Below are 27,556 nucleotides of genomic sequence, written 5' to 3' on the forward strand. Positions count from 1 at the left end.
TTCTTGTTTCAATTGTGTATGTGGAATGTGGTGACATTCATTTTAAACCTCTAAGTGTTACAGCAGCATTGCGCCATCCAGGTACACTATCCTATTTTTCTGTTATCTAGGTACAGTACAGTGTACATTGGCCCTCATTCCGAGTTGTTCGCTCGCTAGCTGATTTTAGCAGCATTGCACACGCTAGGCCGCCGCCCTCTGGGAGTGTATCTTAGCTTAGCAGAATAGTGAATGAAAGATTAGCAGAACTGCTAATAAATAATTCCCTGCAGTTTCTGAGTAGCTCCAGACCTACTCACAGATTGCGATCAGTTCAGTCAGTTTCGTTCCAGGTTTGACGTCACAAACACGCCCTGCGTTCGGCCAGCCACTCCCCCGTTTCTCCAGCCACTCCCGCGTTTTTCCTTGGCACTCCTGCGTTTTTAGCAAATACTGTGAAAACGCTGAGTTTCCACCCAGAAACACCCACTTCCTGTCAATCACACTACGATCACTCGAGCGTTAAAAAAATTTAGCTCGAGCTTGTGTAAATCTACTAAGTTCTTAGTAAAATTACTAAGCGCATGCGCTGTGCGTACCATGCGCATGCGCATTTTCCACCTATTCGCTGCGTTGCAAAAATCGGCAACGAGCGAACAACTCGGAATGACCACCATAGGTATATTGCTGGCATAACCCCCATCAATGTTGCCAATTCAGAAATGCACAGAGGCAAATCGTCATCAAATGCTGTACACAGGTGAGATGTATGATTTTATCTCCGGTTATACTGTATATATGGATTCATGCTCTGCTCAGTCTCTATACCAATGATTTCTGCAGCATGCCCAGTATATGGTATGGCTGGCGTATCGCCTGTGAGTCTTCTTTGGTTATACAGTAAATGGGGATTAGGAGCCTTATAGTCTACATACAGGACTACATTACACAAGCTAAGTGCTAATGGTTTAATGTCTTGTTTCCAAACCAGACATGATTTTCCATATGTGCTCCTTGCAGACGTCTGGCTCCTACATATATCATACAACCATACAGTGTCTGTATATCTGTACTGGATCCAGGGCTGTTGTCTCATATGACATTTTGCAGACTGCATCATTCCTTTGACGCTTGGCTATAAATAGTATTTTCTTTTTGGGTGTACATTGCGTATGGCTCAAATTCTTGATTGTCCTGTAAGAGTAAAGACAATATTAGTTACATAGACCGCCCAGTTCTGGTACACAGTAACCCTAGTTATCACTATGCTTTCTGGGAAGTTAAATCCTAATAAATGTCAAATATTTAAAGTTTTCTTACTAATACAAGTATACGTGCCAAATACATTTATAGAGAAAACAAGCTTCTTTATAAATCAAAAAGAGAAATATTACCAGCATTGAGAGGCAGGGGGCGGGGCCACGATGATGCGATTCAGCATCAATTGCGTCATCTGGCACTCCCGGACCGCCCACTTCAGACAGCGGCTGTGGCCGGTGATGGAGGGGTTGCTGGGCAAATCGGGGGGGGGGGGGGGGGGGGGGGATATTGCGTGCTGACAGTGCCCGGCCAGGAGTGCCACCCAATTTTCAGGAGCCTAGGCAAGTATAATGGCAACCCTCTAAATATATATAAAAATTAAAGAAGAATCTGGGTAGAGCTTAATAACACACTCAAAAAGTACTGTACCAATAGAATAAATAGTTTTAATAAAAAGGAGAATTTAATACCTACTGTACCGGTAGTTCCTTTTCTCGTAGTCCGTATTGGATACTGTGAATTGATCAGTATAGATCGGGTCCACTCGAGCCTGGCACTTTAAGAAATTAATAGTGTGTGCTGGCTCCTCCCCTCTATGCCCCTCCTAGCAGTCTCTTGAGAGAAGGATACTGTATATCACAAAACAGTGGTGAGGTAATGAACCAACACACAACAATAACAAAGATAGCAGACCTAACCAAAACAGAGGAAAGCAATGCTAACTATACAGTAGAAAGATAGCAACGCTAACCAAACATGGAACAGGGAAAGCAACAGCAAACCCAACCAAGAACACTTACAACCAAGTAAGCAGGAAACGAAGCACTGAGGCGGGCGCCCAGTATCCACTACGGACTACGAGATAAGAAATTACCGGTAGGTATTAAATTCCCCTTTTCTTTAACGTCCTAGTGGATACTGGGAATTGAAGATTACCATGGGGACGTTCCAAAGCTCCCAGAACGGGTAGGTGAGAGTTGAGACCCCTGCAAAAACCGCTTGACCAAACTGAAGGTCATCCTTGGCCAAGGTGTCGAACCTGTAGAACATTACGAACGTGTTTGAACCAGACCAAGTAGCTGCCCAGCACAAGTGTAAGGCCGAGACAGCACGGGCAGCCACCCAGGAATAACCCACCGACCTTGTGGAGTGGGCCCGAATAGAACTCGGCGGCGGTAGAGCTGCTCAAGTATAGGCTTGTTGAATAGTCAACCTGAGTCACCTAGCAATGGACTGTTTAGAGGCAGGGCGACCAATCCTAGTAGCATCATAAAAGGACAAAAAGCGAATCCGACTTCCTGTGATGAGCAGTCCTGATGATGTAGACCTTCAAAGCCCTAACCACATCCAGGGACTTTGGAAGTGTTGAATAACACTGGAACCACAATTTGTTATTCATATGAAAGGCCAACACAACCTTCGGCAAAAAGTGTGGGTGAGTTCTGAGTTCCGCCCTATCATTATGAAATATCAAGTATGGGCTCTTATAGGATAAAGGCCCCCAATTCCGACACCCATCGAGCAGAAGCTAAGGCCAGTAACATAACTGTCTTCCACGTTAGGTACTTCAAGTCTACCCTATGTAAGGGTTCAAACCAATCCGACTGGAGAAAGGTCAAGAACACATTGAGGTCCCACGGAGCTGTGGGTGGGACAAAGGGTGGTAGAATGTGCATAGCCCCCTTTAGAAAAGTCTGTACTTCTGGAAATACGGCCAGTTGTTTCTGGAAGAAGATAGAGAGAGCCAAAATCTGAACCTTGATGGAGCCTAATCTTAGGCGCTTATCCACTCCTGCTTGCAGGAACAGTAGAAACCGGTCCAGATGACATTCCACAGGGGAAAATTTTTTACCCTCGCACCAAGATGTAACCACCTTACGGGCCTGGACCATAGTTGAAATAACCTTGGAAGGGAGACCCTTTCTAGTTAAAATCTCCCTCTCAACTTCCACGCCGTTACACGTAGCAGCTGTAAGTCTGGATAGACAAACGGTCTTTATTGAAGAAGGTCCTTGCGTTGCGGCAGAGGCCAGGGTTCTTCCTGAGCCTGAGTCAGGAGGTCCGCATACCAGGCCCATCGAGGCCAATCTGGGACAACCAGAATTGCCTGAACTCTTTCCTTTTTTATTATTTTTGAAACTCTTGGAATGAGAGGAAGCGGAGGAAACAGGTACACAAACTGGTAAGTCCATTGTGTCATCAGAGCGTCTACTGCTATCGCTTGTGGATCCCTCGTTCTGGAGAAGTGATGATGGAGCTTACTGTTGAGACGAGAAGCCATCAGGTCTATTTGCGGACAGTCCCACTGGTGAATGAAGGTTGTTGAAACACCTGAGGGTGAAGGCCCCATTCCCCCGGATGGAGGTCGTGCCTGCTGAGGAAGTCCGTTTCCCAGTTGTCCACTCCTGGAATGTATACGGCTGAGATGGCCATTGCGTTGGCTTCCGCCTAGAGAAGTATTCTTGACACCTCTCACATTGCGGCCCTGCTTCTTGTTCCTCACTGTCGATTGATGTACGTCACTGCCATGGCGTTGTCTGACTGCACCTGGATGGCCTGATTCCAAAGAAGGTATGAGGCTTGCAGGAGAGCGCTGTAAATTGCTCTGAGTTCCAGGATGTTGATTGAAATTGCAGATTCCTGACACGACCATTTCCCCTGGAAGTGCACCCCTTGGGTCACAGCCCGCAACCCCGGAGGCTGGCATCCATTGTTAACAGAGTCCAAGACTGGATATTGAAACTTCCGACCCTCCACCAGATGGGACACTTGTAGCCACCATAGTAGAGTTATAGTCTGATGCATGTGCAGGTGAGAACCTGACCATTTGTCCAACAGATCCAGTTGGAATGGCCATGCATGAAACCTGCCGTAATGTATCGCCTCGTAAGAGGCTACCATCTTGCCCAGCAAGCAAATGCAAAGATGAATTGAGATCCTACGTGGTTTTAATACCAAGTGGACCATAGACTGGATTGTCAAGGCCTTGTCCAATGGAAGGTAAACCTTCTGAGACACCGTATCCAGGATCATTCCCAAGAATTTAATTCTCTGCGATGGTTCCAAGTGAGATTTCTTGAAATTGAGGACCCATCCGTGATCTGTAAGTAGACGAGTAGTCAAGATGATGCTGCGCAGCTATTGTTCCTGGGACATAGCCTTTATCTGGAGATCGCCAAGGTACGGGATTATGTTGACCCATCATATGCAACTGCAACATCATCTCTGACTTTCGTGAATACCCTTGGGGCTGTGGAGAGACCAAAGTGTAAGGCCTGAAATTTGAAGTGTTGGTCCAGTACAGCGAACCGTAGGAACGCCTGATGAGGTGGCTATGGGGGTCATTCCGAGTTGATCGCTCACTAGCAGTTTTAAGCAGCCGTGCAAACGCATTGTCGCCGCTCACCAGGGAGTGCATTTTCGCTTTGCAGAAGTGCGAACGCCTGTGCAGCAGAGCGCCTGCAAAATCTTTTTGTGCAAAACAAGACCAGCCCTGTAGTTACTTATCCTGTGCGTTGATTCTAATGACGGAGGGATGGCTTTTGACGTCACACACCCGCCCAGCGAACGCCCAGCCACGCCTGCGTTTTCCCTGACACGGCTGCGTTTTTCTAAGCACTCCCTGAAAACGGTCAGTTGACACCCAGAAATGCCCTCTTTCTGTCAATCACCTTGCGGCCCTCTGTTTGCGACTGAAATCGTCGCTAGAACCAGTGCATAACCACAAAGGACTTTGTACCCATACGACGCACGTGCGCATTGCAGTGTATATGCATGCGCAAATTAGCCGTTTTTTATACTGATCACTGCGCATCGAACAACGACAGCTAGTGATCAACTCGGAATGACCCCCACTATTTGGATATGCAGGTATGCATCCTTGACATCCAGGGATACCAGGAACTCCCCCTCCTCCAGATTTGCTATCACTGCTCTCAGTGGTTCCATCTTGAATTTGAACACTCGAAGATAAGGGTTCAGGAATTTGAGGTTCAGGATCGGCCGTACAGAGCCGTCCGGTTTCGGAACTACAAAGAGGCTTGATTAAAACCCCTTTGTGTGGAGTTGAGGAGGTACTGATACAATAATTCCTGTTGAAAATAGTTTTTGAAATGCCTCTTGTAAGGAAACCATTGCTCTAGGTGAAGCTGGTAAGCCTGACCTGAAGATTCTGAGAGGAGGGAGTTCCTGGAATTCCAGCCAGAACCCATGGGATACGAGATCCCTCACCAAAGGATCCCGGCAGGACTCTGCCCATATGTGGGCAAAGTGTTGAAGGCGAGAACCTACCTGAAAATTGCTTGCTGCTGGGGCCACCCGTCATGCGGAGGGCTTTGTGGAAGAGGATCCAGAGGCCTGGTCCGTAATTCCAGCAGCCGCTAGTTTACAGGCCTTACCGCGAGTTCCTCTAGCAGCATTGGGAGGCACCTCTGGCTCTGCCTCTAAATCTGGCTACATGAAAGGACTGCAGAGAGGACCCAAGATAGGGACGTCTAGCAGGTGGCACAGCAGACGGCAGATATGTAGACTTACCTGCAGTCGCCTGAGATATCCACTTGTTCAGTTATTCCCCAAACAAGGCATCACCTGTAAAAGGAAGGTTCTTTACCCCTTTCTTAGAATCAGTGTCTGCTGACCATTATCGCAGCCACAAGGCTCTGCGAGACGAGACCACCACAGTCATGGTACGGCTGTTAATGATACACAGTTCCTTAACAGCCTCACTCAGAAAGTTTGCAGCATCTTAGATATGTTGAAGTAGTGTGTAACTATCTCCTCTTGAGGTAGTCTATACAACCCTTTTAAAAGAATATCAGAACATTTGACCATGGCTCTGGAAATCCAGGCGCACACTATGGTAGGGCATTGGGCTACACCTACTGCAGAATAAATAGACTTAAGAGTGGTCTCTATTCTGCGATTAGCAGGCTCTTTGAGAGAAATGGCCCCAGGTACAGGTAGTACAATTTTACGTAACAGCCTGGGGGTTTGCCCAGATTTTCCTATCCTCTATAGGACACAGGAAGGAATTTAGTACCTGTTTAGGAGTGACAAATTTTTTTTGTCAAGATTTAACCATGCAGCCTTTGCCAGAGAATCTAATTCTTTAGATACTGGGAAAGCAGCAGAGGATTTTGGCTTTACGTTAAAATGTAATTCCTCTGTAGGTTCTGCTTCCTTATCAGGAATATTGAGAACCTCCCTAATAGCAAAAATTAGGGCCTCAACTCCTGGGGACAGAGAATTATTCTCGTCCGCCCCTAACTCATCCTGTTAGGATTACTGGTTGACAAGAATGTGTCCATAGACTGTTTCAGGGTATGCCTCTCTTGTTTAGCCATATGAATTTATGTTTGCAATCATATTTTTAAAGGAATCCATCCACTCAGGTTCCTTCACATCACTACCCTGTGAAGGTAGCGAGCATTGGGTACTCATTAGAGACCCTTGTGAGGAAGGTGTAAACCTAGCCTTGCATTTGTGACACACCCAATCCGAGTGTGAGTGCGACTACCTTATCGATGCGGGGAAACCCCAGTTCTTGTTATCCGGCAGTTCAGAGATACCTGCTGGGGACTCAAGGAGCAAGTAACACTAGGGTTATGCAATTAGGGTCTTTTATTATTCCACAATTGCTACAATCTGCATGTATACTACGTCACCGGGGCGAGAACCCCTGTATTTCTCTATGCTGTCAGACATCTGGTTAATAAACAGGTCACTTCAATAATGCTTCTGCACTCTCATCAACAGTAAGTGAGTTACTTTATCTATAGCTTATCTCCTATATAATAGCCTTGTGACTCTGTGCCTGCATTTCTAACGCTGGGCGGAGTCACAGTCACAGATCTGGGTGGCTGGATGCTGGCCAGGAACAGTTCCCTCCCTCGGTCCGCCCATCCCCACCCAGTCTCCTCCCCATCTCCGCCCAGTCCCCTCTTTCCCTCCTCCCCATACACTCCTTGCACCCTGGTGACACTGCACCCGGTGACTGCTCAGCTGCCACACAGTCCGGAGGAGAATGCCATGGACGACCTCTGACTGCCGCACCCACGGCACCCACAGCCTGCACAACATCCGCCCCCATTTGCGGCACACGCCCCACCACCACACCTGCAGCACCCACTGCCCCTCCCCCACCCGCGCCCCTCCACCCATAGCACTCACATCTGCAACACCCCCACCCCTCCCCCACCCATAGCACCCACGTCTGCAGCACCCCCGACCCCTCCCGTGGCACCCCGACCCTCCCCCACCCACGACACTCCCGCCCCTCCCCCACCCACGGCACTCCCGGACCCTCCCCCACCCATAGCGCCCATCCGCGGCACTCCCGTCCCTCCCTCCACCCACGGCACACTCCCCTCCCCCAACCACGGCACTCCTGCCCCCTCCCCCACGCGTTGCACCCACACCTGCAGCACCCCCCGCACCCCCCCTACCTGCAACACTCTCACCCCTCCCTCACCCGCAGTACACGTCCCTCCCCCACCCACGGCACTCTCGCCCCTCCCCCACCTGCGGCACTCCCGCACCCTCCCCAACCCGATGCACCCACACCTGCAGCACCTCCTACCCCCTCCCCCACTCGCGGCACATCCCCCTCCCCCACCTGCGGCACTCCCGCACCCTCCCCAACCCGATGCACCCACACCTGCATCACCATCCGCACCTCCCCCACCCGCAACACTCCCGCCCCTCCCCCACCCGCAGCACATGCCCCTCCGCCATCCACAGCACTCCCTCTTCCACCCATAGCACCCACACCTGCGCACCCCCCGCTTCTCCCCCACCCACCGCACCCCCGTCCCCTCCACCACCCGTAGCACCCACAAACCGCAGCACCCACAGTATCCACCACATCCACCACATCTGCCTCATGCCCCCTCCCCCGCCCATATCACCCACACCCGCAGCACCTCCTGCCCATTCCGCACCCACGGAACTCCCGCCCCCACCTGCAGCACCCCTGCCCTTCCCCACCCGCAGCACCCACCACATCCGTCCCCCACCCCGGCACACGCCCCTCCCCCACCCGTGGCACTCCAGCCCCTTCCCCCACCCGTATCACCCACAACCCGCAAAACCCCCCACCGCTGCCCCGCCTGTGGCACCCCCCCACCTCCATACCCACCTCTCTCCCCGCTACATCCCCGCACCGTCCACCCCACCCTCCCCCATACCCACCTCTCCCCCCCACCCGCACCTCCCTTACCCGCGGCACCCACAGCTTCCACCACATCTGCCCCCCACCTGCTGCACACGCCCCTCCCCCACCCGAAGCACCCACACCCACAGCACCCACCACCCCTCCCCCACCCGTGGCACCCCCGCACCCCCATACCCACCTCTCCACCCCCGCACCCTCCACCCCTCCCCCACCTGCGGCACCAACAGCATCCGCCCCCCACCCACAGCACACTCCCCCCTCCCACCTACAGCATCCACCACATCCCCCTCCCTCCTGCGGCACTCCCGATCCCTCCCCCACCCATAGCTCCCCCACCCATAGCACCTGTGGCCATTGTGTGCATAAGTGACACTGCTACCCATGGCCATTGTGTGTATAATCGACACTGCTACCTGTGGCCATTGTGTGTATAAGCGACACTGCTACCTGTGGCCATTGTGTGTATAAGTGACACTGCTACCTGTGGCTATTGTGTGTATAGGCGACACTGCTGCCGGTGGCCATTGTGTGTATAAGTGTCCCTGCTACCTGTGACCATTGTGTGTATAAGCGGCTCTGCTACCTGTGGCCACTGTGTGTATAAGCGCCTCTTTTACATATGGGAATTGTGTGTAGAAGTGGCATTGCTACCGGGGGCCATTGTGTGTATAAGCACCACTGCTACCTGTGGTCATTGTGTGTATAAACTGCTTTGCTACCTGTTGGCACGTTGTGTATAAGTGTCACTGCTACCTGTGGGCTCTGTGTGTATAAGCGGCTCTGCTACCTGTGGGCACTCTGTGTATAAGCACCACTCCTGCCTGTGGTCATTGTGTGTATAAGCGACTCTGCTACAGTACCTGTGGGCACTGTGTGTATAAGCGTCTCTGCTACCTGTGGGTATTGTGTGTATAAGCGTCTCTGCTACCTGTGGGTATTGTGTGTGTATAAGCTGCCCTGCTACCGCTGGCCACTGTGTGGATTCGTGGCTCCGTTACCTGTGGCCACTGTGTGTATAAGCTGCGCTGCTACCTGTGTCTATTGTGTGTATACGCGGCTCTGATACCTGTGGCCACTGTGTGTATAAGCTGCGCTGCATACACTACCACTATATACTACACTATGTTATTCATTGTGCTCTGCGGCCACTCTTCAGGCCCTCACAAAGGGCTACACCCCCTTGACAATTGCACGCCCTTCCCCCTTGCAATATTTACCCACTAGCATAAACTTTTTGGCAGGTAATACTCCATATAATAACAATTATAGCACAGCTGAAGCCCGTGCAGGGGTTAATGGATCGCAGCATCTTGCAGCGATATTTTCTATCTAACACCTTCCCTCTCTTTATCCTCTCCCTACCACCCTGCCTCTCCCTATCCTTTACCGATCACACAGTGTTTCTGTACATTCCCTTTCTCCCCCCCCTACGCCTCTCTATCTTTTCTCAACTGGACCCCATTTTTGTATGCCCTCTATACTGCCCTGCATTTCTGGATCTGTTATCTACCGGCCTGCGTATGTTCAAAGGCGTGCAGGTGTTAACGGGGCGTAGCCCCTAACGACTTTGTGAAGAGCGCCCGTAGGGCGCGATGAATCACCTAGTATAACATATCACAACAGTGCGATTAATACTAGTATGTCCCACTCACTATTTTAGGCTAGCAATGGTATACCTTTTATTACTAACACTTGCAAGTGTGTGGTAAACAAAACCCGACCTGTGCACAGGGATTTAAGTCTCTATTTCTGTAAATAGGGTGTACACCCACAGTCACTGTCCCATTCACCGTTGCTGGGTAGCAGAATCTGCATTTGGGCATGTAACCCAGTGTTAATATGAGCTAAGGAAGGAGAGAAGGGGAGACATGTGTCTTTGTAATGGCCCTGGCTCAGTACTGTGGTGGCTAAGAGGGTACCCAATAGCCCTGGTTCAAATCTGTGGTGGCGGTGCTGATGCCCAGTGTCCCTGGCTCAAACCTGCGGTGGTTGTGAGGGTGCCCAGTACCTTCCCCAGTTGCCAGCTCCAGCTGGATGTTGCAATCCCTGACTCACACAGTATTACTCGGTCACTGTAGTCTCATCTAGACGTGCCCACACGGCAGCTGCCTGTGCGTGGTAGGCCTCTGTGGAAGTGATCGCTGCCTGGCTGTCTTCAATCCCAGGTCACGCTACTGTGGGTGCTATGAGTTGCCGCACTCAGCCCTGACCCCTTGTCCTGCTCCGGTAACACAGCAGCTGCGTCACTCCTGGTCCGTGCTACGTGTGTCCACACACTGGCCCTCCTGCGCACTCTCCACACTGCAGCTCCTGCTCCTTCCTCTGCATGTACCGCTCCAGTTGCTCAGCTCACTCCTCACACAGGTCAGGGGTTATCATAACAACAGGCTTTTTCCTTCCTGCTTTACAGAGCTGAGACTGCCTTTCCTGGGTCCTAGTGCCCCTCTTGTTCCATTAATCCTGTGTTGTCAGGAACTTGAATAGTCTGAGGGAATCTCTGATGTCTATAGGGCATAGGTCTGCAAACTCGGTCCTCATTACCCCACACAGTGTATGTTTTGCAGGTAACCCAGCAGGTGTACAGGTGTATTAATTGCTCACAGACACATTTTAAAAGGTCCGCAGGTGGAGTTAATTATGTCACTTGTGATTCTGTGAGGAGACCTGCAAAACATGCACCGTGTGGGGTCCTGAGGACCGAGTTTGAGAACCTGTGCTCTAGAGGGCAATCTTGCAGGGGTCCCTCCTGGGACAGGGGAACCACACATGCACTACTGCTTTTGTAGAAAACACAGAGTTAAGAGAGAAAAACACAGTGCAGTATTATAGAGACAGCACACTTATTCTAGACAACCCTGAATGGAGTGACACAGAGAGAAGTTTGGACCAGCACACGATACCTCAGGCAGAGCAGCGCCCCGCCGGGTATATATATTATGTGTTATTTACCTCACAGCGATGAAACCACTGACACTGTGCTCCCCCCTTCACTATAACCCCCTGGTAACAGTGAGCATTGGTGATACAGTGGGTCCTGTGGAGGAGCAGCCCGCATGAAGCCTGTACAGCAGCCGCAGCAGCAGGAAATGGCGCCTCAGAGCCTCTTGTCCCGCTCTCCGGGAAGCCCCGCCCCCGTAATGGCGGCGGTCCCTCTAAGTTATTTATACTGGCATCTCCTTAATATAATAAAAAACGAGTGTGGAACCCCTTTTTTATGTAGTCGCCTGTGTGGGTACTCAGTAGGCACCACAGCCCGTAGCTGGGTGATCACTGTCCTTTTGTGCCGGGGAGCCGCTAACTGGGACCCCAGTGTATTACTCACCGCACCGCACCGCATCTTCGGCATCTGTTAGGGGTGGCAGCATGCTGCCGGCGTGGGCTCAAACCTGAGGGGTATGAGAAACATCATCTCAGGAGCTCAGTGTCCTGTCAGTGGGTATACGAACCATTAACTCTGAGGAAGTTGGTTCGGTCCCCCCAGTGGGCCCTCCACATTCGGCGACCCGCCGCTGAACTGCCCGACGGCCGATTCGGCAGATGGGCGACCCGGCGGCGGGGGTAGGTGATGGGGGAGTGAAGTTTCTTCACTTCCCACCTCACCTGGCTCCATAGCAGTGCAAGCTAATATGGATGAGATTGTCCATATTGGCCGCGCATCGTGCATCGTTGGTGCCTACACACTGAATGATATGAACAAGTTCTCGTTCATTAATGAATGAGAACGTTCATATCGTTCGGTTATATTGCCTAATGTGTAGGGCCCATAAGTCCCTCGACGCAGGCAGACTGGTTGCCAACCAATGCTGCCTGAGAATAATAAACTAAAATAAATTTCTGAAGAAAACTCTGGAGAGCAACAGAATGCACCCGGCTCCTTGGGCACATTTTTCTAAACTGAGTCTGCTAGGAGGGGCATAGAGGAGTCAGCACACACTATTGATTTCTTAAAGTGCCAGGCTCCAGTGGACCTGATCTATACCCCATGGTAATCTTCAATTCCCAGTATCCACTAGGACGTTAGAGAAAAATGTATAGTAATAAGCACATATAGAATTAACCTCCCGGGGGTTAGAGCAATGTAAATATAATATTAAATATATAACATATGCGGTATATGATTATATAGATAAATAGCAAATAATGTAATCAGCCAATACAGTGTCCTGTGATCCAGCTATGCTTATATGTACGGAATGCCACAAATATAGCCACCAAACAGCGGGCCTGTATCTTCTGCGCGTTTCACCGCACAGCAGGGCGCTTTTTGAAAGGTTTAATACATTGATGATGTCTTCATTCTGTCTCTATTATCTATGGTACGATGCTAGATGTTCTTTGCTCATAAACAAAGCTTTACTGAGGGTTCTAATTCCAGTATGACAGTTTGGTGAACCAGCCAGGATATGGCGTTAGTGAGCTGGGTCAGACATTACTGTGTGTGGTCAGAAAGTCAGCCGGACAAAAACAGCAGCTGTGTAGTCTGAAAAGCAGAAGAGAGCATTTAGGGGGATATGTGTCAAACCACAGCAACAGACTAACTTCTAGCTATCAAGTAAATTCTATAAACTGATAGCTAGAAGGAGGTTTGATACATCACCCCTTACCTCTCAGAAAAGTGTCTGAATCTACAGGCTGAAGTAGGATGTCTGCAAGGATTTGAGCATTACATACGATACAGCTCTATTACCCAAACTGTACCAACATACAGTACATCTCTTCACTCATCTCAAAATATTACCCAAAATATTACCCAACCCGACCTCTCCGCTCTGCACAAGATCTGCGTCTCTCATCCACACTCATTACTCGCTCCCATTTATGATTGCAGGACTTTCCTTGGGCTGCACCCACTCTGTGGAATGCCCTCCCACGCACAATAAGACTCTCCTCTAGTCGCCAAACCTACAAGCGTTCCCTGAAAACTCCCCTATTCAGGCATCTTATCACATTCCAGAACCGCTCACATAACCTTCATAAGCTTTCTTATTCAATTACATCATACTTACCTACTCTCCCGGAAGCTGCGGGAGGCTCCTGTTTTTTGGGGTAGCCCCCCGCACCCCTGGAAGAGTGGGCAGGTCTCCCGCATCCTGCTCGCACCCTAGTGATGCGAGCAGGTAGGATAGATTACCTCCCGCAATCGCGGGTCCGTCGGGTGGAGTAGGGTTAAAATGACGCAAATCGCGTCATTTTAGCCCCGCCCCCTTCCCGCGGACCCGCAAATCGCGGCATTTCCCGGTGCAGGGGCGGGGCTTGGTGATGTCACAGTCCGGCCCCGCCTCCCGAAGACACCTGTAGGTAAGTATGAATTACATCCCCTCTGTACAGTCCATAGATAGCCTCACATACAGTATTTTCTCTTTCTGCATTTTCCCATCCCCCTGACCTAAGGCAAACATCACTGTGTGACCATATCATACAGCCCACCAAGAACTTTTGCAATCTGGTGGACCATTGGGGGTCATTCCGAGTTGATCATAGCTGTGCTAAATTTAGCACAGCTACGATCAGGCACTCAGACACGCGGGGGGACGCCCAGCACAGGGCAGAAGTGCCAAAGCATCGCACAGCAGCGTTGCTTTTGCAGTTTAGGAGTACCCCCCGGCCAGCGAAGCTCCTGCGGCTGGCCGGAAGAACCTCTTAGCTGCCTGGGTCCCATCGGCTGCGTGTGACGTCACGCAGCTGCCGTGGCCCGTCCCCCCAATGGTCCGACCACACCTGCGTTGGCCGGAGCGCGCCGCCGTACAGCCCCCTCCCGCACAGCGACCTCCTCTGCCTGCCAATCAGGCAGAGGCGATCGCTAGGCAACGATGGTCTTCGGCCTTTCTGACCCGATCACACTGCTGCGAACAACTGCAGTGTGCAATCGGGTCGGAATGACCCCCATTATGCAATAGATTACACCTATCCTCGTGTATCAATGCCTAGTTCCCTAGAAATTGAGGAGGGGGCAGGGGGGGGGGGGGGGGAATGGTCCAGATTTATCAAGCCTTGGAGAATGATAAATTGCACAGTGATAAAGTACCAACCAATCAGCTCCTAACTGTCATGTTACAGGCTGTATTTGCAAAAATGACAGTTAGGAGCTGATTGGTTGGTACTTTATCACCGTGCAATTTGTTACAACTGGGTGTAAAAGGACGGATGGATGAGATTGTGAAATATAAACATAAGTGTAACCTCAGTTAGAGCAGAAAGCAGGCAGAGATCCGCATAGGCTCGAAGCCACATAAGCACCCGGATTTTTTCTGACATGTGTTGAGGATAGGCAGGGCTAGCCTTAGTGATTGACAGTGTGGTCAGGTGATCGATGGGTGCCTATTAGGGATAGGTAGGAGGAGTATACACAGGGGTATATAGTTTAGGGTTTTGGCAGCCATCTTCCTCTTGACAGTTTTTCTTGGATGCCCTCCCACCCTCCCTGTAAGGTTGCTTGAGGCTCGCTTTTCGGACCTCTATTTTTCATTCATAGCAGGCTTTGATAGCCAGATGGGCGGAAAGTCGCTACCAGCCAGCGGTCAAAAGTTACATAAGTGGTCACTGTGGGGCACCCCCTTTTGATTGAACAGCGGGTATGCCCTCCCCTTGCGGGTGGACTATGGATGTTCCCGTACGGGTTCGTCCACGGCTCTGCTAAAGTAAGGGGGGTGAGCCTGCGCAGTGCAGGTTATGTTAAGGAGGCGGTTGTGAGGCCCCTCCTATTTTATGGTTTATTATAGTTGACTGGTGCTGGTGAGTTGGTAGCGCCTATTCTCGCCATCCTCCAATATTCTTAGTTTAAACGACAGGTCACCAAACAATAAATATCTGTTTGACCTTTAAAAATCTAGCAGTTGGTGTCCGTGTGTTTATTTCTTAGTGATAAGCTAGCTAGTTATAAATGTTAAGTTCGTCGGAATAAAGTCATGGGTGGCTTATTAGTAAAATAATGATTACTTTCGATCTTAAAACAAAGAGAAAATGATTCCAGATAATTAGTGAAAGTGAAAACTCTGCAGCTCATGCAGAAAGAGGAAAACATCCTCCCCTGGAGCGGAAACTCAAACAAATACCTGTGTTGTATGACTAAACACTTACAGTAAGAACAGAAGTGTCGTGTACACACACGGATTGCAGTGTTTGTGTGAGAAAGTTTCTTCTCATTTGTTTTAAATCTATGGGGGAGGTTTATCAGATCTTATTAAATCTCCCCGGGTGTTTGTTAGCAGACAGGAAATGCATGTCAGCAATTTGTGTGACTGAAGGAAATCTCCTCTTCAAAACTCTCTTTATATCTTGTTGGGTGATCAGTTTTTTATGCAATAAGTTGTCAAGTTGTCTTTATACTGGATATTCTGTCTATGTTAGTGCTTCTACTGCCTTCATTCATCTTACTAACAGTGGAAGCAGAGAGGGTGCCAGGAATACACATATACAACAGCACAAAGGAAATAAAGGTTAAGGAAATAAAGGAAAGTGCATCCTTCCAGAAATGACTGTGCAAGCTTTGCTTATAGAGAAACATATTACAGTGTATATGTATGTAGTATATTGTGACAAAAGCACTGGTGAGGTTGTACATGGGAGATACAGTATAATTGTCCCAGGTTTCTGACAGGAAAATGTCTGTGATTGCACACAGACTAGATAGAAGTATGGACTTTAGTAAAATCCAGTTAAGGCTTCCTGGGGGTATGGATGGAGAAGGCAGGCTCCATCATTTAGGTCCATTTTGGTTTGAAGCATACTTGCCTACTTTTAAAAAAGCATTTCAGGGAGATTGTGAAAGTAACACCTATCAGCGCGGGTGTGCAGGGCCGGATTAATAATGGGGCTGATGGAGCTGCAGCTCCAGGCCCATCCTCCAAATTAGGCCCACCGCATCACAGATCTCTGTGCTGCAGTAGGCAGGAAAAAAATTCCTTCAACTGCAGCAGCCTGCGATGTCATAAGGGGGCCGCGCCCCCTCCGCCCTAAACATCGAAGACGGGACCCCACTCTCACGGCCGCGCCACTGGCGCCACTCACACGAGGGCAGAAAGCTTTCCCTCCACCGCATATACAGTTGACTCGGAGGCACCTGAGCCAGATGACGTCACAGCGCGTGACGTCTAAAAGGGACCGCCCCACTACTATCGCACCGGGCGTCCAGGACTCCACTACACACTCACCAGCCCAGGGCAGGGCTCTGAAAACAAAGTAGCCCCTCAGTGAAGGCAGCCTGGGGTCGATTCAACAGCAGGGTGACTGATATCCTCCAAACTAAGGTGAGGTATCAGACCTGTCACCTGCTGGCTGCTGCTGATGTAATGTAGTAATGTGGCATACTGATGCACTATTAATTACATAGGTATGTATGTATATATGAATGTATGTGTGTGTGTATATATATATATATATATATATATACTATATAAAAAAAAATATATATATATATATGCGTGTGTCTGTATGTGATTTATATATATATATATATATATATATATATATATATATATATAATATAGTGTGTATTTTTTAAAGGAAAACCAGGATGTATAAATGTATGTGTGTATATAAATAAATTTGTACTATACATGTGTGATATATATCATTTATTTTCAGGGGATGTAGTTAATTTGCCGCCAATCTGTGAAATGCAGATGGCCGACAGAAGCCTGGTATTCCCAATCAGGTGGTTGCCCACCCCACCACCTGACGGGCAATATAATAGTGTGGCGAGCGAAGATCTAATAGTGTGGCAGAGCGTGGTGAGCCTGCAAGGACAGTCACTGCGCTTGCTGCCGGGATTCCAGCTGTCGGGATCCCGGCGTTGGTCTCCTGACCACTGGGCTCCCGACCACCGGCATTTCTTACCGAACCCATTTTTACCAAAGAGAACTGCCAGCACTCACAATAACAATGGCAGCTTGCCCTGAAGCACAATTATAATGGGACATACAGATGGAGCCACCCTTGCGGCAAAGAAGTCGCGCCATGTGTGCCAGTGAATGGCTGCGTGCATATGTATGTGCACGGCCATAGCGAATACATTAACTAGGCACCAGGCGCAAATAATTGCAGCTCAGCGCACCAAATTGCACCATAATGCATATGCCCACGGACGAGGCTGGCTACATCTGTATGTCTCCAGCAAACAGCACCCAGAGACTTCTTGCTGGCAAACAAGTATTGTGGCCGGAGAGCCCCAGCCACGAGGGAAATGGCCGCCTGCAGCACTGAAGGGGTTAACCCCTAGTGCCCGGCGCCATTTTCACAGACAAAGGGCGCTTGGCGCCAGATTTGAAAATACTGTGGGCGCTAGGCGCCGTGTTTATAACAGTGTATAAAATGTTTAAAATGCTGTATTTTAACTGTGCCGTGGTCCCGGACCCCTCCGGAGACCACGGCAGGGAGGACAGCCCCCGGCGCGCTCAGCAGAGTGTGCACGCCGGGGGAGAGGAGGCAGCCGCTGACCGCCGGAGTCCGGGAGCTCCGCTCCCGGCAGCGGTCAGTGTAGCCCCGGGCGCACTGGAGTGTGCGCGCCGGGGAGAAGGGTGAGCGCTGCGGCTGGGAGCTCGGCTCCCGCTGCAGTGCTCTATGTGAGAGCCGCCGCTGGGGGCCGGGAGCTTTGCTCCCAGCGCCTCAGCCCAGCACGGGTGGCCAGCCGCAGCAGCCGGGACGGACGTCCCGGGCTGCTAGTCGGCGAGGGGGGTGCGCTGCAGCCCGGCTCCCCGCCGGACGCTGCAGCGAGGCCACAAGACAGGCGCCGCTCAGGGGGGACCAGGCTAGCCGGCTCCCTAGCGGCGTGGGCACATTAGGCGGGCCAGCAGGATGGTGAGCGCTGGGGTCCGGGAGCTACGCTCCCGGCGCCTCAGCGCTGAACAAAGCCAGAGTCACAGCGGCCGGGACAAGTGTCCCGGGCCGCCGGGCTTAGGTACAGGGGGGTGCGCCGCTGCGTGCGGCGAGGCCACTGATTAGTGCCACCCTGGGGGGACAGGGAGAGCCAGCTCCCTGGAACCCCAGAGGCAGAAAAGCAGGCTGGAGGATGGGGGAAGCCAGCCCCATACCTCCAGCACACAGAGAGCCCTCGCAGCCAGGCTGCAGGGCTAGGGAAGGCACTGCAGTGCCTGAGTATGTAGAGTCTGTGCAGGGCACAGGCTCAGTGTATATTTAAAAGGGGAAATGTACAGTGTGATTTTAAAATGTAATGTATTTAAAGATAAAATGCACTTACTTGATTGTGTGTCCCAGGAGGGGGGAATCCATAGCTGTGCAGGCTGATGGATTCTCCCAGACCTTTTCCCTAAAAACGGAATGCTTTCCCATCCAGCCTCACAGTTCCAATGGGGACAGGGAGAAAAAGAAGCAGCTTAGCTATAAGACAAGCTGAGTGGTTTCTTGGAGCTCCATGGAGATCAGCCGTAGTGGACCAGAGACCTGGACCGGGGAGCCAGGCTGCCCAGCTCTGGAGCCCAAATCCAGGCTGCAGGCAGTGAGAAGGGGTCCCGGGCAGGTTTCTGGAAGTCAGTTTAGGAGGGAAAACCTCCCCCCAGCCAGACTGAACGGCACCGTGGGAGTAGCCTGCTCTCCCAGATGGGAGAGACAAAGGAGACCGACCACTCCCCACTGTCCATTGGGAACAATGTTGTGTGTGCATGAGACCAGAGCATGCACAGCTCATGGGTAAACATTGATTGGTTGTACACCACAGGGCGGGCTTACCCCCTGTGGTAAGGGGTCTTGGAGAGGGATAAAAGGAGGGCAGTTGGCCCATAGGATTGTGTATTGTAACATCTTCTTCTGCTGAAACATCTTAATTGTATGCTGTTGCCCCTAGCAATAGGGAGGAGCCTTTTTAAAGGTTATTTTGAGCAATAAACACCTTTGCCTCAAGAAGACTGCTTCATCTTGTGACCAACAGGGTTAGGCCAAACCTAGCCCCGTCCTCCGGCTGTCCAGGGAAGCACCTGACGTCTCCAAGCTCCGCCTTCCGCCAGCTACCGGTAGAGGCCTAGCAAGTGGCTAGTGGGGATTCGTCGACACCACACAGGTGTGGTAAAGCAGTGCGTCGGCACATACAGAGCAGAACCGTGGTTCCAAACGCCACGGCAGGTTAGGAGTTTGGTGGTGGCAGCAAGAACCCGCCCACAGCGCAGTGGGTGGAGTCAGTAACAGGCGGTTACTGACGGTAAGCAGGGAATCCCCTATGTGGTCAGGCCTCGTGCGGCTTGACCTTCCATTCTGTGCGCAGTCAACGGGACGCGGAAGCTGCGAGTGCTTCCGTACGGTATCGTCCTGTCACAGAAATTGGTGGCATAGAGGTGGGATAATCCCAGGCGGCTTTTCATCACCTGATTGGAGAAGCCGAGTTACTCAGGAGAGGAGTAACTGCAGCGCAGGAGGACGCACAAGATGGCGGAATTCAGCGGAATGTCCAAGGAGGATCTGGAGATCGTATGCCAGGGGAAGGGTGTGGACATCCCTTTCAACGCGTCCAGGAGCGTCATGCAGGCGGCGCTCAGGAGCTGGGAGGAGTCTCAGGTGGAGGTGGAAAACACTGACGGCGTCAGCATCGCAGAGGACGACCCAACAGTGGACCTTCGCACAGGACCGGTGAGATCCACAAGCCCCGCCCTCTCTCACAACAGCCATGTTTCCCAGCAATCCCTAGCAGGGCCAGGATCCCAACGTCCCAGGGGGGGCGACCCGGATACCCTAGCAGATCGGCTAGCGGAATTGGGGGAAAGGGCAACGGAGCAAGAACGCATGCTTGTCATTCGGATGTGGCATGCGGAGCGGGCACCACAGGCCGTGGTACCCCGGGAGCCGTTGTCAGCTGTTGTACACAGATCAGGACGAGTTCAGTTTGCCAAGTTTGCAGACAGTGATAGGGACATTGATGGACATTTGCAAGTTTTTGAAAGGACTTGTAAACTACATGATCTACCCAAGTCAGAGTGGGTGAGACACCTTGTGCCCACTCTGCATGGAGAGGCCTTGGAGGCCTATCGAGGAGTGGCGACGGAGGACTGCGGGAACTACGACGAAGTCGCAAAGGCCCTCCTCCAGCGATTCTTCATCACTCCAGAGTCTTACAGGAAGAAATTCAGAGACTTGCCTAAGAATCCTAGCAGCACCCATGAGCAGCTCGCCACCCAGCTGCGGCAGTACGTGGTGAAGTGGGTGAAGGATTCGGAAGCCACTACATGGGACGCACTGATCGACCTGATCTGCAGGGAGCAGTTCTACCGCCGGTGTGCCCAGGAAGTGAAGGAGTGGGTGCTAGATCGGGAGCCACCCAGCTTAAAGATGGCTGCCCAATTAGCCGACAAGTATGTGGCAATTCGGCCACGGGGGCAGAAGCGCCCCGCCAGCAGCCAGCTCCAACAGACTGTACCACCAAGGGGACCACCCTCTTCAACTCATCACCCCCAAAGACAAGCATCTTCCAACATGGGTGCTCTTGGCCAGCAACCGCACCGCAGCGTCCCTGCAACTGATCAGAGATCATCGGTGCCACGACTGGAGAAGAAGTGCTACGGCTGTGGGAAAATCGGACATCTGAGGATGAACTGTCCTGCATCCCAAGCACCCCAGACTCGTGCCCCAAATCCGAGCGCTGGAGCCCGGCTCGCTTGTTTGACGAGAGGAGATGAGCCTACAGAGACTGTTCCCCCTCCAGTCAGTCCGATGGAGTGTGGAGAGAGACAGGTGCACTCTGCGGAGAGAGTCACCTGCATGGCCAAACAGCCCCTACACAACATGTGGAGGCACCTGCAGCCAGTCCACGTGGGACCCCTGCAGGGAGAAGGCCTAAGAGACTCTGGGGCCTCAATCACTGTGGTGAGCCCCCACCTTATAGATCCTGCTGCAGTATTGCAGGGTCGCATTGCCACGGTCACCCTGGCAGAAGGAACAGAAAAAGTGGTTCCCATGGCAAGAGTCTACCTGGACTGGGGAGCTGGACCAGAGTTGCGAGAAGTTGCCGTCATGGATGGTCTCCCAACTGATGTGGTCCTAGGAAATGATCTGGGTGGTGGGATCGTCACTATGTTTGTTGGCGCCATTCCCCGGAGTCAAGTTCCAAAACCACCGTTGACATCAGCTACTCCAGCACAGCCCAGCCCAGAGGAAAAGAATACAGCTGCTAGACAACTGCCAGCACAGCCAACCACAGCATCAACCAGCCCAGAGGAAAAGATCACAGCGGCTAGATCAGTACATCGACCCCGCATGCCTTTTGCCTCTGGTATGCCTACGTCCCCTAGCAACGCAGAGGATGTCGGTTCCAGCTCGTGTGATCCTGTGGGGGTGCCCAATGATGTTCCTGACCCAAGTGGTTTGCCAACTCCGGCGGTGAGTATGAGAAACCACATTGACTTTTCCATGACTGACCCCTACCAGACTGACCCTAGTAGTCCCCACCTAGATCCCCCTGTAGAGTGTCCCAATTTAGGAGAAATTGAGGGCCACAGGCAGGAGTTTAGGGAGGCTCAACTCTCTGACCCATCCCCGAAAGGCATGAGGCGCCACTCTGGCAGCGGCCTTGACAGGGTTGGGGCGGGGAGGTTGACCTGGCGGGAAGGGTTAAGGTACAGGGTAGCCAGGAAAGTGGGAGGGGATAGACCAGATAGGGAATGTGTCCAACTGGTCCCCTCAGGGAAAGTTCCTGCGCAACCGGTGTCGGTTGCCAGTGAAACCCCTTTGGACAGTAACCCGGAGACAGACCGTACCCTGAAGTGCCTGACACAGAGCTTACCCTGGTCTGGAATGTCGGATGACGCCCAGACCAACTGTAAGGCTGGTGCCATGCGTTGGCAGCCGGGGCACTCCAGCGGTTGTGTTGTCTCTGGGCCTCTGCCCATAGGAGAACCCTTGCAGCAAGTTGCTGTGGACATAGCAGGTCCCCTGCCTGTGCGCAGTAGATCGGGGAAGACACGCAGCCTCCCTGTGGTGGATGCCACACAGGATCCAGAGACTGGTGGTCTGGCCGCCATCACTGTGGCACAGGTAGCGGACGAGGAGGGAAGAGTAGACCTAGGTGACAGGGTAGATTTCCCGAGTCATAGGTCGACAGAAGGGGATTGGAGGGCAGGTCTGACAGTTAGGGCAGACCGTTGCCAGATAGGTATGACGGAGGTGCAGTGCCTGGGGCACCATGTGGGAGGAGACAGGGGTAGGCCCAACCCAGAGGGGGTGGAGGCAACCAGAGGCTGTCCCCGACCCACATCACCCAGACCGGTACTGACCTTAGAACCTGTAAGGCCCTACGGACATGTTGTCATTGACTTTAGTCCTGTAGTGAACCCCTTGACAGAGATGGCTAGGAAGGGCATTCCCCAGTCAGTGGACTTTGCACCCGCTTGCGAGTTGGCATTCCAGTCATTGAAGGAGGCTCGGGTACCCGCTCCAGTGCTGATGGCGCACATTCTTGACCCGGACTGTGTGTTACGAACTATTGCGCCACTGCACGGACTGGGAGCTGTACCAAGCCAGAAAGAGCCATATGGGCAGGAGCACCCTGTGGCCTGGTTGAGCAGTATACTGCTATTGTGGGAGGTGGGGTATGCCACAGTTGGGACACCGTGGGTGGCACTTGTTTGTAACCGGCCCCCCACCGTGGTGACTTACCACCTACCTGTTAGGTGGCTGCAACCGACCTTGGGGGAATTGGACAGACTTTTGTGGTGGAGCCTTGAACTTGGACTTCAGGTGGACTATTTGAACATTGTGCACCCACGAAGAGAGGCCCACTACACTATGGATGAACTGTCTAGGCCAGAGCCTACACCCCCCAGGTAGCGTCCCCTTCACCCCAACGGACTGCGGGACCAGGACCCAAATCGTTGGGACATGGGTCCCTGGTTGACCCGCTTGAATGGGGGGGGAGGAGTGTGGCCGGAGAGCCCCAGCCACGAGGGAAATGGCCGCCTGCAGCACTGAAGGGGTTAACCCCTAGTGCCCGGCGCCATTTTCACAGACAAAGGGCGCTTGGCGCCAGATTTGAAAATACTGTGGGCGCTAGGCGCCGTGTTTATAACAGTGTATAAAATGTTTAAAATGCTGTATTTTAACTGTGCCGTGGTCCCGGACCCCTCCGGAGACCACGGCAGGGAGGACAGCCCCCGGCGCGCTCAGCAGAGTGTGCACGCCGGGGGAGAGGAGGCAGCCGCTGACCGCCGGAGTCCGGGAGCTCCGCTCCCGGCAGCGGTCAGTGTAGCCCCGGGCGCACTGGAGTGTGCGCGCCGGGGAGAAGGGTGAGCGCTGCGGCTGGGAGCTCGGCTCCCGCTGCAGTGCTCTATGTGAGAGCCGCCGCTGGGGGCCGGGAGCTTTGCTCCCAGCGCCTCAGCCCAGCACGGGTGGCCAGCCGCAGCAGCCGGGACGGACGTCCCGGGCTGCTAGTCGGCGAGGGGGGTGCGCTGCAGCCCGGCTCCCCGCCGGACGCTGCAGCGAGGCCACAAGACAGGCGCCGCTCAGGGGGGACCGGGCTAGCCGGCTCCCTAGCGGCGTGGGCACATTAGGCGGGCCAGCAGGATGGTGAGCGCTGGGGTCCGGGAGCTACGCTCCCGGCGCCTCAGCGCTGAACAAAGCCAGAGTCACGGCGGCCGGGACAAGTGTCCCGGGCCGCCGGGCTTAGGTACAGGGGGGTGCGCCGCTGCGTGCGGCGAGGCCACTGATTAGTGCCACCCTGGGGGGACAGGGAGAGCCAGCTCCCTGGAACCCCAGAGGCAGAAAAGCAGGCTGGAGGATGGGGGAAGCCAGCCCCATACCTCCAGCACACAGAGAGCCCTCGCAGCCAGGCTGCAGGGCTAGGGAAGGCACTGCAGTGCCTGAGTATGTAGAGTCTGTGCAGGGCACAGGCTCAGTGTATATTTAAAAGGGGAAATGTACAGTGTGATTTTAAAATGTAATGTATTTAAAGATAAAATGCACTTACTTGATTGTGTGTCCCAGGAGGGGGGAATCCATAGCTGTGCAGGCTGATGGATTCTCCCAGACCTTTTCCCTAAAAACGGAATGCTTTCCCATCCAGCCTCACAGTTCCAATGGGGACAGGGAGAAAAAGAAGCAGCTTAGCTATAAGACAAGCTGAGTGGTTTCTTGGAGCTCCATGGAGATCAGCCGTAGTGGACCAGAGACCTGGACCGGGGAGCCAGGCTGCCCAGCTCTGGAGCCCAAATCCAGGCTGCAGGCAGTGAGAAGGGGTCCCGGGCAGGTTTCTGGAAGTCAGTTTAGGAGGGAAAACCTCCCCCCAGCCAGACTGAACGGCACCGTGGGAGTAGCCTGCTCTCCCAGATGGGAGAGACAAAGGAGACCGACCACTCCCCACTGTCCATTGGGAACAATGTTGTGTGTGCATGAGACCAGAGCATGCACAGCTCATGGGTAAACATTGATTGGTTGTACACCACAGGGCGGGCTTACCCCCTGTGGTAAGGGGTCTTGGAGAGGGATAAAAGGAGGGCAGTTGGCCCATAGGATTGTGTATTGTAACATCTTCTTCTGCTGAAACATCTTAATTGTATGCTGTTGCCCCTAGCAATAGGGAGGAGCCTTTTTAAAGGTTATTTTGAGCAATAAACACCTTTGCCTCAAGAAGACTGCTTCATCTTGTGACCAACAGGGTTAGGCCAAACCTAGCCCCGTCCTCCGGCTGTCCAGGGAAGCACCTGACGTCTCCAAGCTCCGCCTTCCGCCAGCTACCGGTAGAGGCCTAGCAAGTGGCTAGTGGGGATTCGTCGACACCACACAGGTGTGGTAAAGCAGTGCGTCGGCACATACAGAGCAGAACCGTGGTTCCAAACGCCACGGCAGGTTAGGAGTTTGGTGGTGGCAGCAAGAACCCGCCCACAGCGCAGTGGGTGGAGTCAGTAACAGGCGGTTACTGACGGTAAGCAGGGAATCCCCTATGTGGTCAGGCCTCGTGCGGCTTGACCTTCCATTCTGTGCGCAGTCAACGGGACGCGGAAGCTGCGAGTGCTTCCGTCCGGTATCGTCCTGTCACAAGTATATTCCACAATTGACATTTCTGGGCATTTACCCTGTTGTCAGGACCACATACAATACATTGTATGTACTGTATGTGGTCCTGTCAACTGTGCGGATGCCCTGAAACATTCATTGTGAACTATATTTGTTAGCCAGTATATACAGTACATGTTCACAATGGGCTGTTTTAGCCCTTCAGCAACACCGTGCTAAAATAGCCTGCTGTGCTGCCATCTCCACCATGTAAATAGGTTCACATGACATCATGGCATCACTGATGCCGAAAGCAAGCTCCTGCAACCTGCCAGCCCGGAATCCTAGAGGGAATAATATAATCTTAGAGGGAATAATAAATATATATATATATATTCCTGAGAACTGAACCCTACCGAACTTCACTACCCGAGCCAGGACGAGGCAAAACGTCATAATCCTGCTGCTGGATTCTCGCGGGGCTTGGATTCCATATAAGGAGCCGCGCGTCGCCGCCATTTTCACTCTGGCATTGGAGAGTGTAGAGACAGGACGTGTCTCCACCCTAAGTGTCTTTGTGGGAGGGATAGTGGGGTGGTGATTCCAGTGCTGTCTTGTGCTGCTCAGTCCAGTGTAGTGTCTTGTGCTGCATCATTCCAGTGTTGTCTTGTGCTGCTCAGTCCAGTGTAGTGTCTTGTGCTGCATCAGTCCAGTCACAGTGGTAGTGTCCTCTGCTGCCATATGTCCAGTGCTGCTGTATATGTCCAGTCCATTGCAGTGGTGCTGTGTTGTCCTGCATCAGTACAGTGGTGGTGCTCCGGTACTGCCGTATAATTCCAGTGGTACTGCCGTATAAGTCCAGCGATACTGGTGTAGAAATCCAGTCCAGTGGTACTGCCGTATATGTCCAGTGGTACTGCCGTGTTAATCCAGTGGTACTGGCGTATAAATCCAGCCCAGTGATACTGCCGTATATGTCCAGTGGTACTGCCGCATAAATCCATGGTACTGGCGGATAAATCCAGTCCAGTGGTGCTGCCATATAAGTTCAATGGTGCTGTCCTGTGTTGTATATTATTTACTCCAAATAAAGGGGTAATTAATATTTAATCCAAATCATTTTTAAAGGGTTTGCCCTGTGTGGTGTAGAGGTATGCTCTCCTTTGCTGCATTTTGTCATATAACTCCAGAAAAATAATGGAGAACAAAAATGTGGAGTTTAAAATAGGGAAAGATCAAGAACCACTTCCTCCTACTGCTGCCACTGCTGTTACTGCTGCTGGGAGTCGATCGTCATCCCAGAGGGGAAGTCAGAAGACCACTTGTACTACTTCAACTAAGCAAATGACTGTCCAACAGTCCTTTGCGAGGAAGATGAAATATGACAGCAGTCATCCTGTTGCAAAGCGGATAACTGAGGCCTTGACAACTATGTTGGTGTTAGACGTGCGTCCGGTATCCGCCATTAGTGCAGTGGGACTGCAGTGTCACTCCTAGATGGGCCAGGTGTTTGTGCTGCACACTTGTGTCGCTTAGCTTAGTCATACAGCCACCTCGGTGCAGCCTTTTGACCTAAAAACAATATTGTGAGGTGTTCAGAATAGGCTGGAAATCAGTGGAAATGAATGTTATTGAGGATCAAAATTACCCCCAAATTCTGTGATTTTAGCTGTTATGTTTTTTACAAAAATCATCTAGATCCAAAAAAATACGAAAGGGTGTATGTATGTGTGTGTGTATGTATGTAGTTTCGGTTCAGTAGAACTACAGTAGTAAGCAGGGGCGGATTGGGATGGAAAACCAGCCCGGGAAATTTCTGGAAGCAGCCCTAATGTAGGCGGGGTCTGTTGAAGGGGTGGGGTATGTTGAGAGGGGTGGGATACTCTTCATAGAGCCTGACACAGCCGTCCTTGCATCTTTTGCTGCAGTTGGGCCGCTAACATTTATGCTAATTCTACTACATAACCCTTCCATGGTGGCATTTGTCTATTCTCACTATATACAGTACTTTACTGTCCTAATCAGTGGTCATTACTTAGTCTGGCTCAAGTTCAGAACATGGGAACCCTGGTCTATTAGTTTCACTATTCACGTGGACATCTAATGGGAACAGTAACCTGTGGCAAGCAAAGTGGAGTGAGCCGCCCCGCCCGAAGTATGCCCACGATGGTACATTTATTGTTTTGACCAGTGTAGTTATATTAATCCAAGGGATCTCATATT

General features: G+C 52.0%; 1 protein-coding gene across 4 annotated transcripts in view; it reads right to left on the bottom strand.

The window, feature by feature from the left end:
• Positions 1-933: 933 nt before the first annotated feature.
• The window catches only part of LOC135050313 (cell surface glycoprotein CD200 receptor 1-A-like), a 119,424-nt gene continuing 92,801 nt past the window's right edge, over positions 934-27,556 (bottom strand). For all 4 annotated transcript variants that reach the window (XM_063956720.1, XM_063956718.1, XM_063956717.1 and 1 more), the window contains one exon: positions 934-1,173. In XM_063956720.1, the coding sequence (XP_063812790.1) occupies positions 1,096-1,173 (78 nt within the window). In that variant the 3' untranslated portion in view covers positions 934-1,095. The remainder of the gene's footprint in view (positions 1,174-27,556) is intronic.

This window comes from Pseudophryne corroboree, chromosome 2 (assembly GCF_028390025.1).
Source record: "Pseudophryne corroboree isolate aPseCor3 chromosome 2, aPseCor3.hap2, whole genome shotgun sequence".
In the NCBI taxonomy this organism is placed as follows: Eukaryota; Metazoa; Chordata; class Amphibia; order Anura; family Myobatrachidae; genus Pseudophryne; species Pseudophryne corroboree.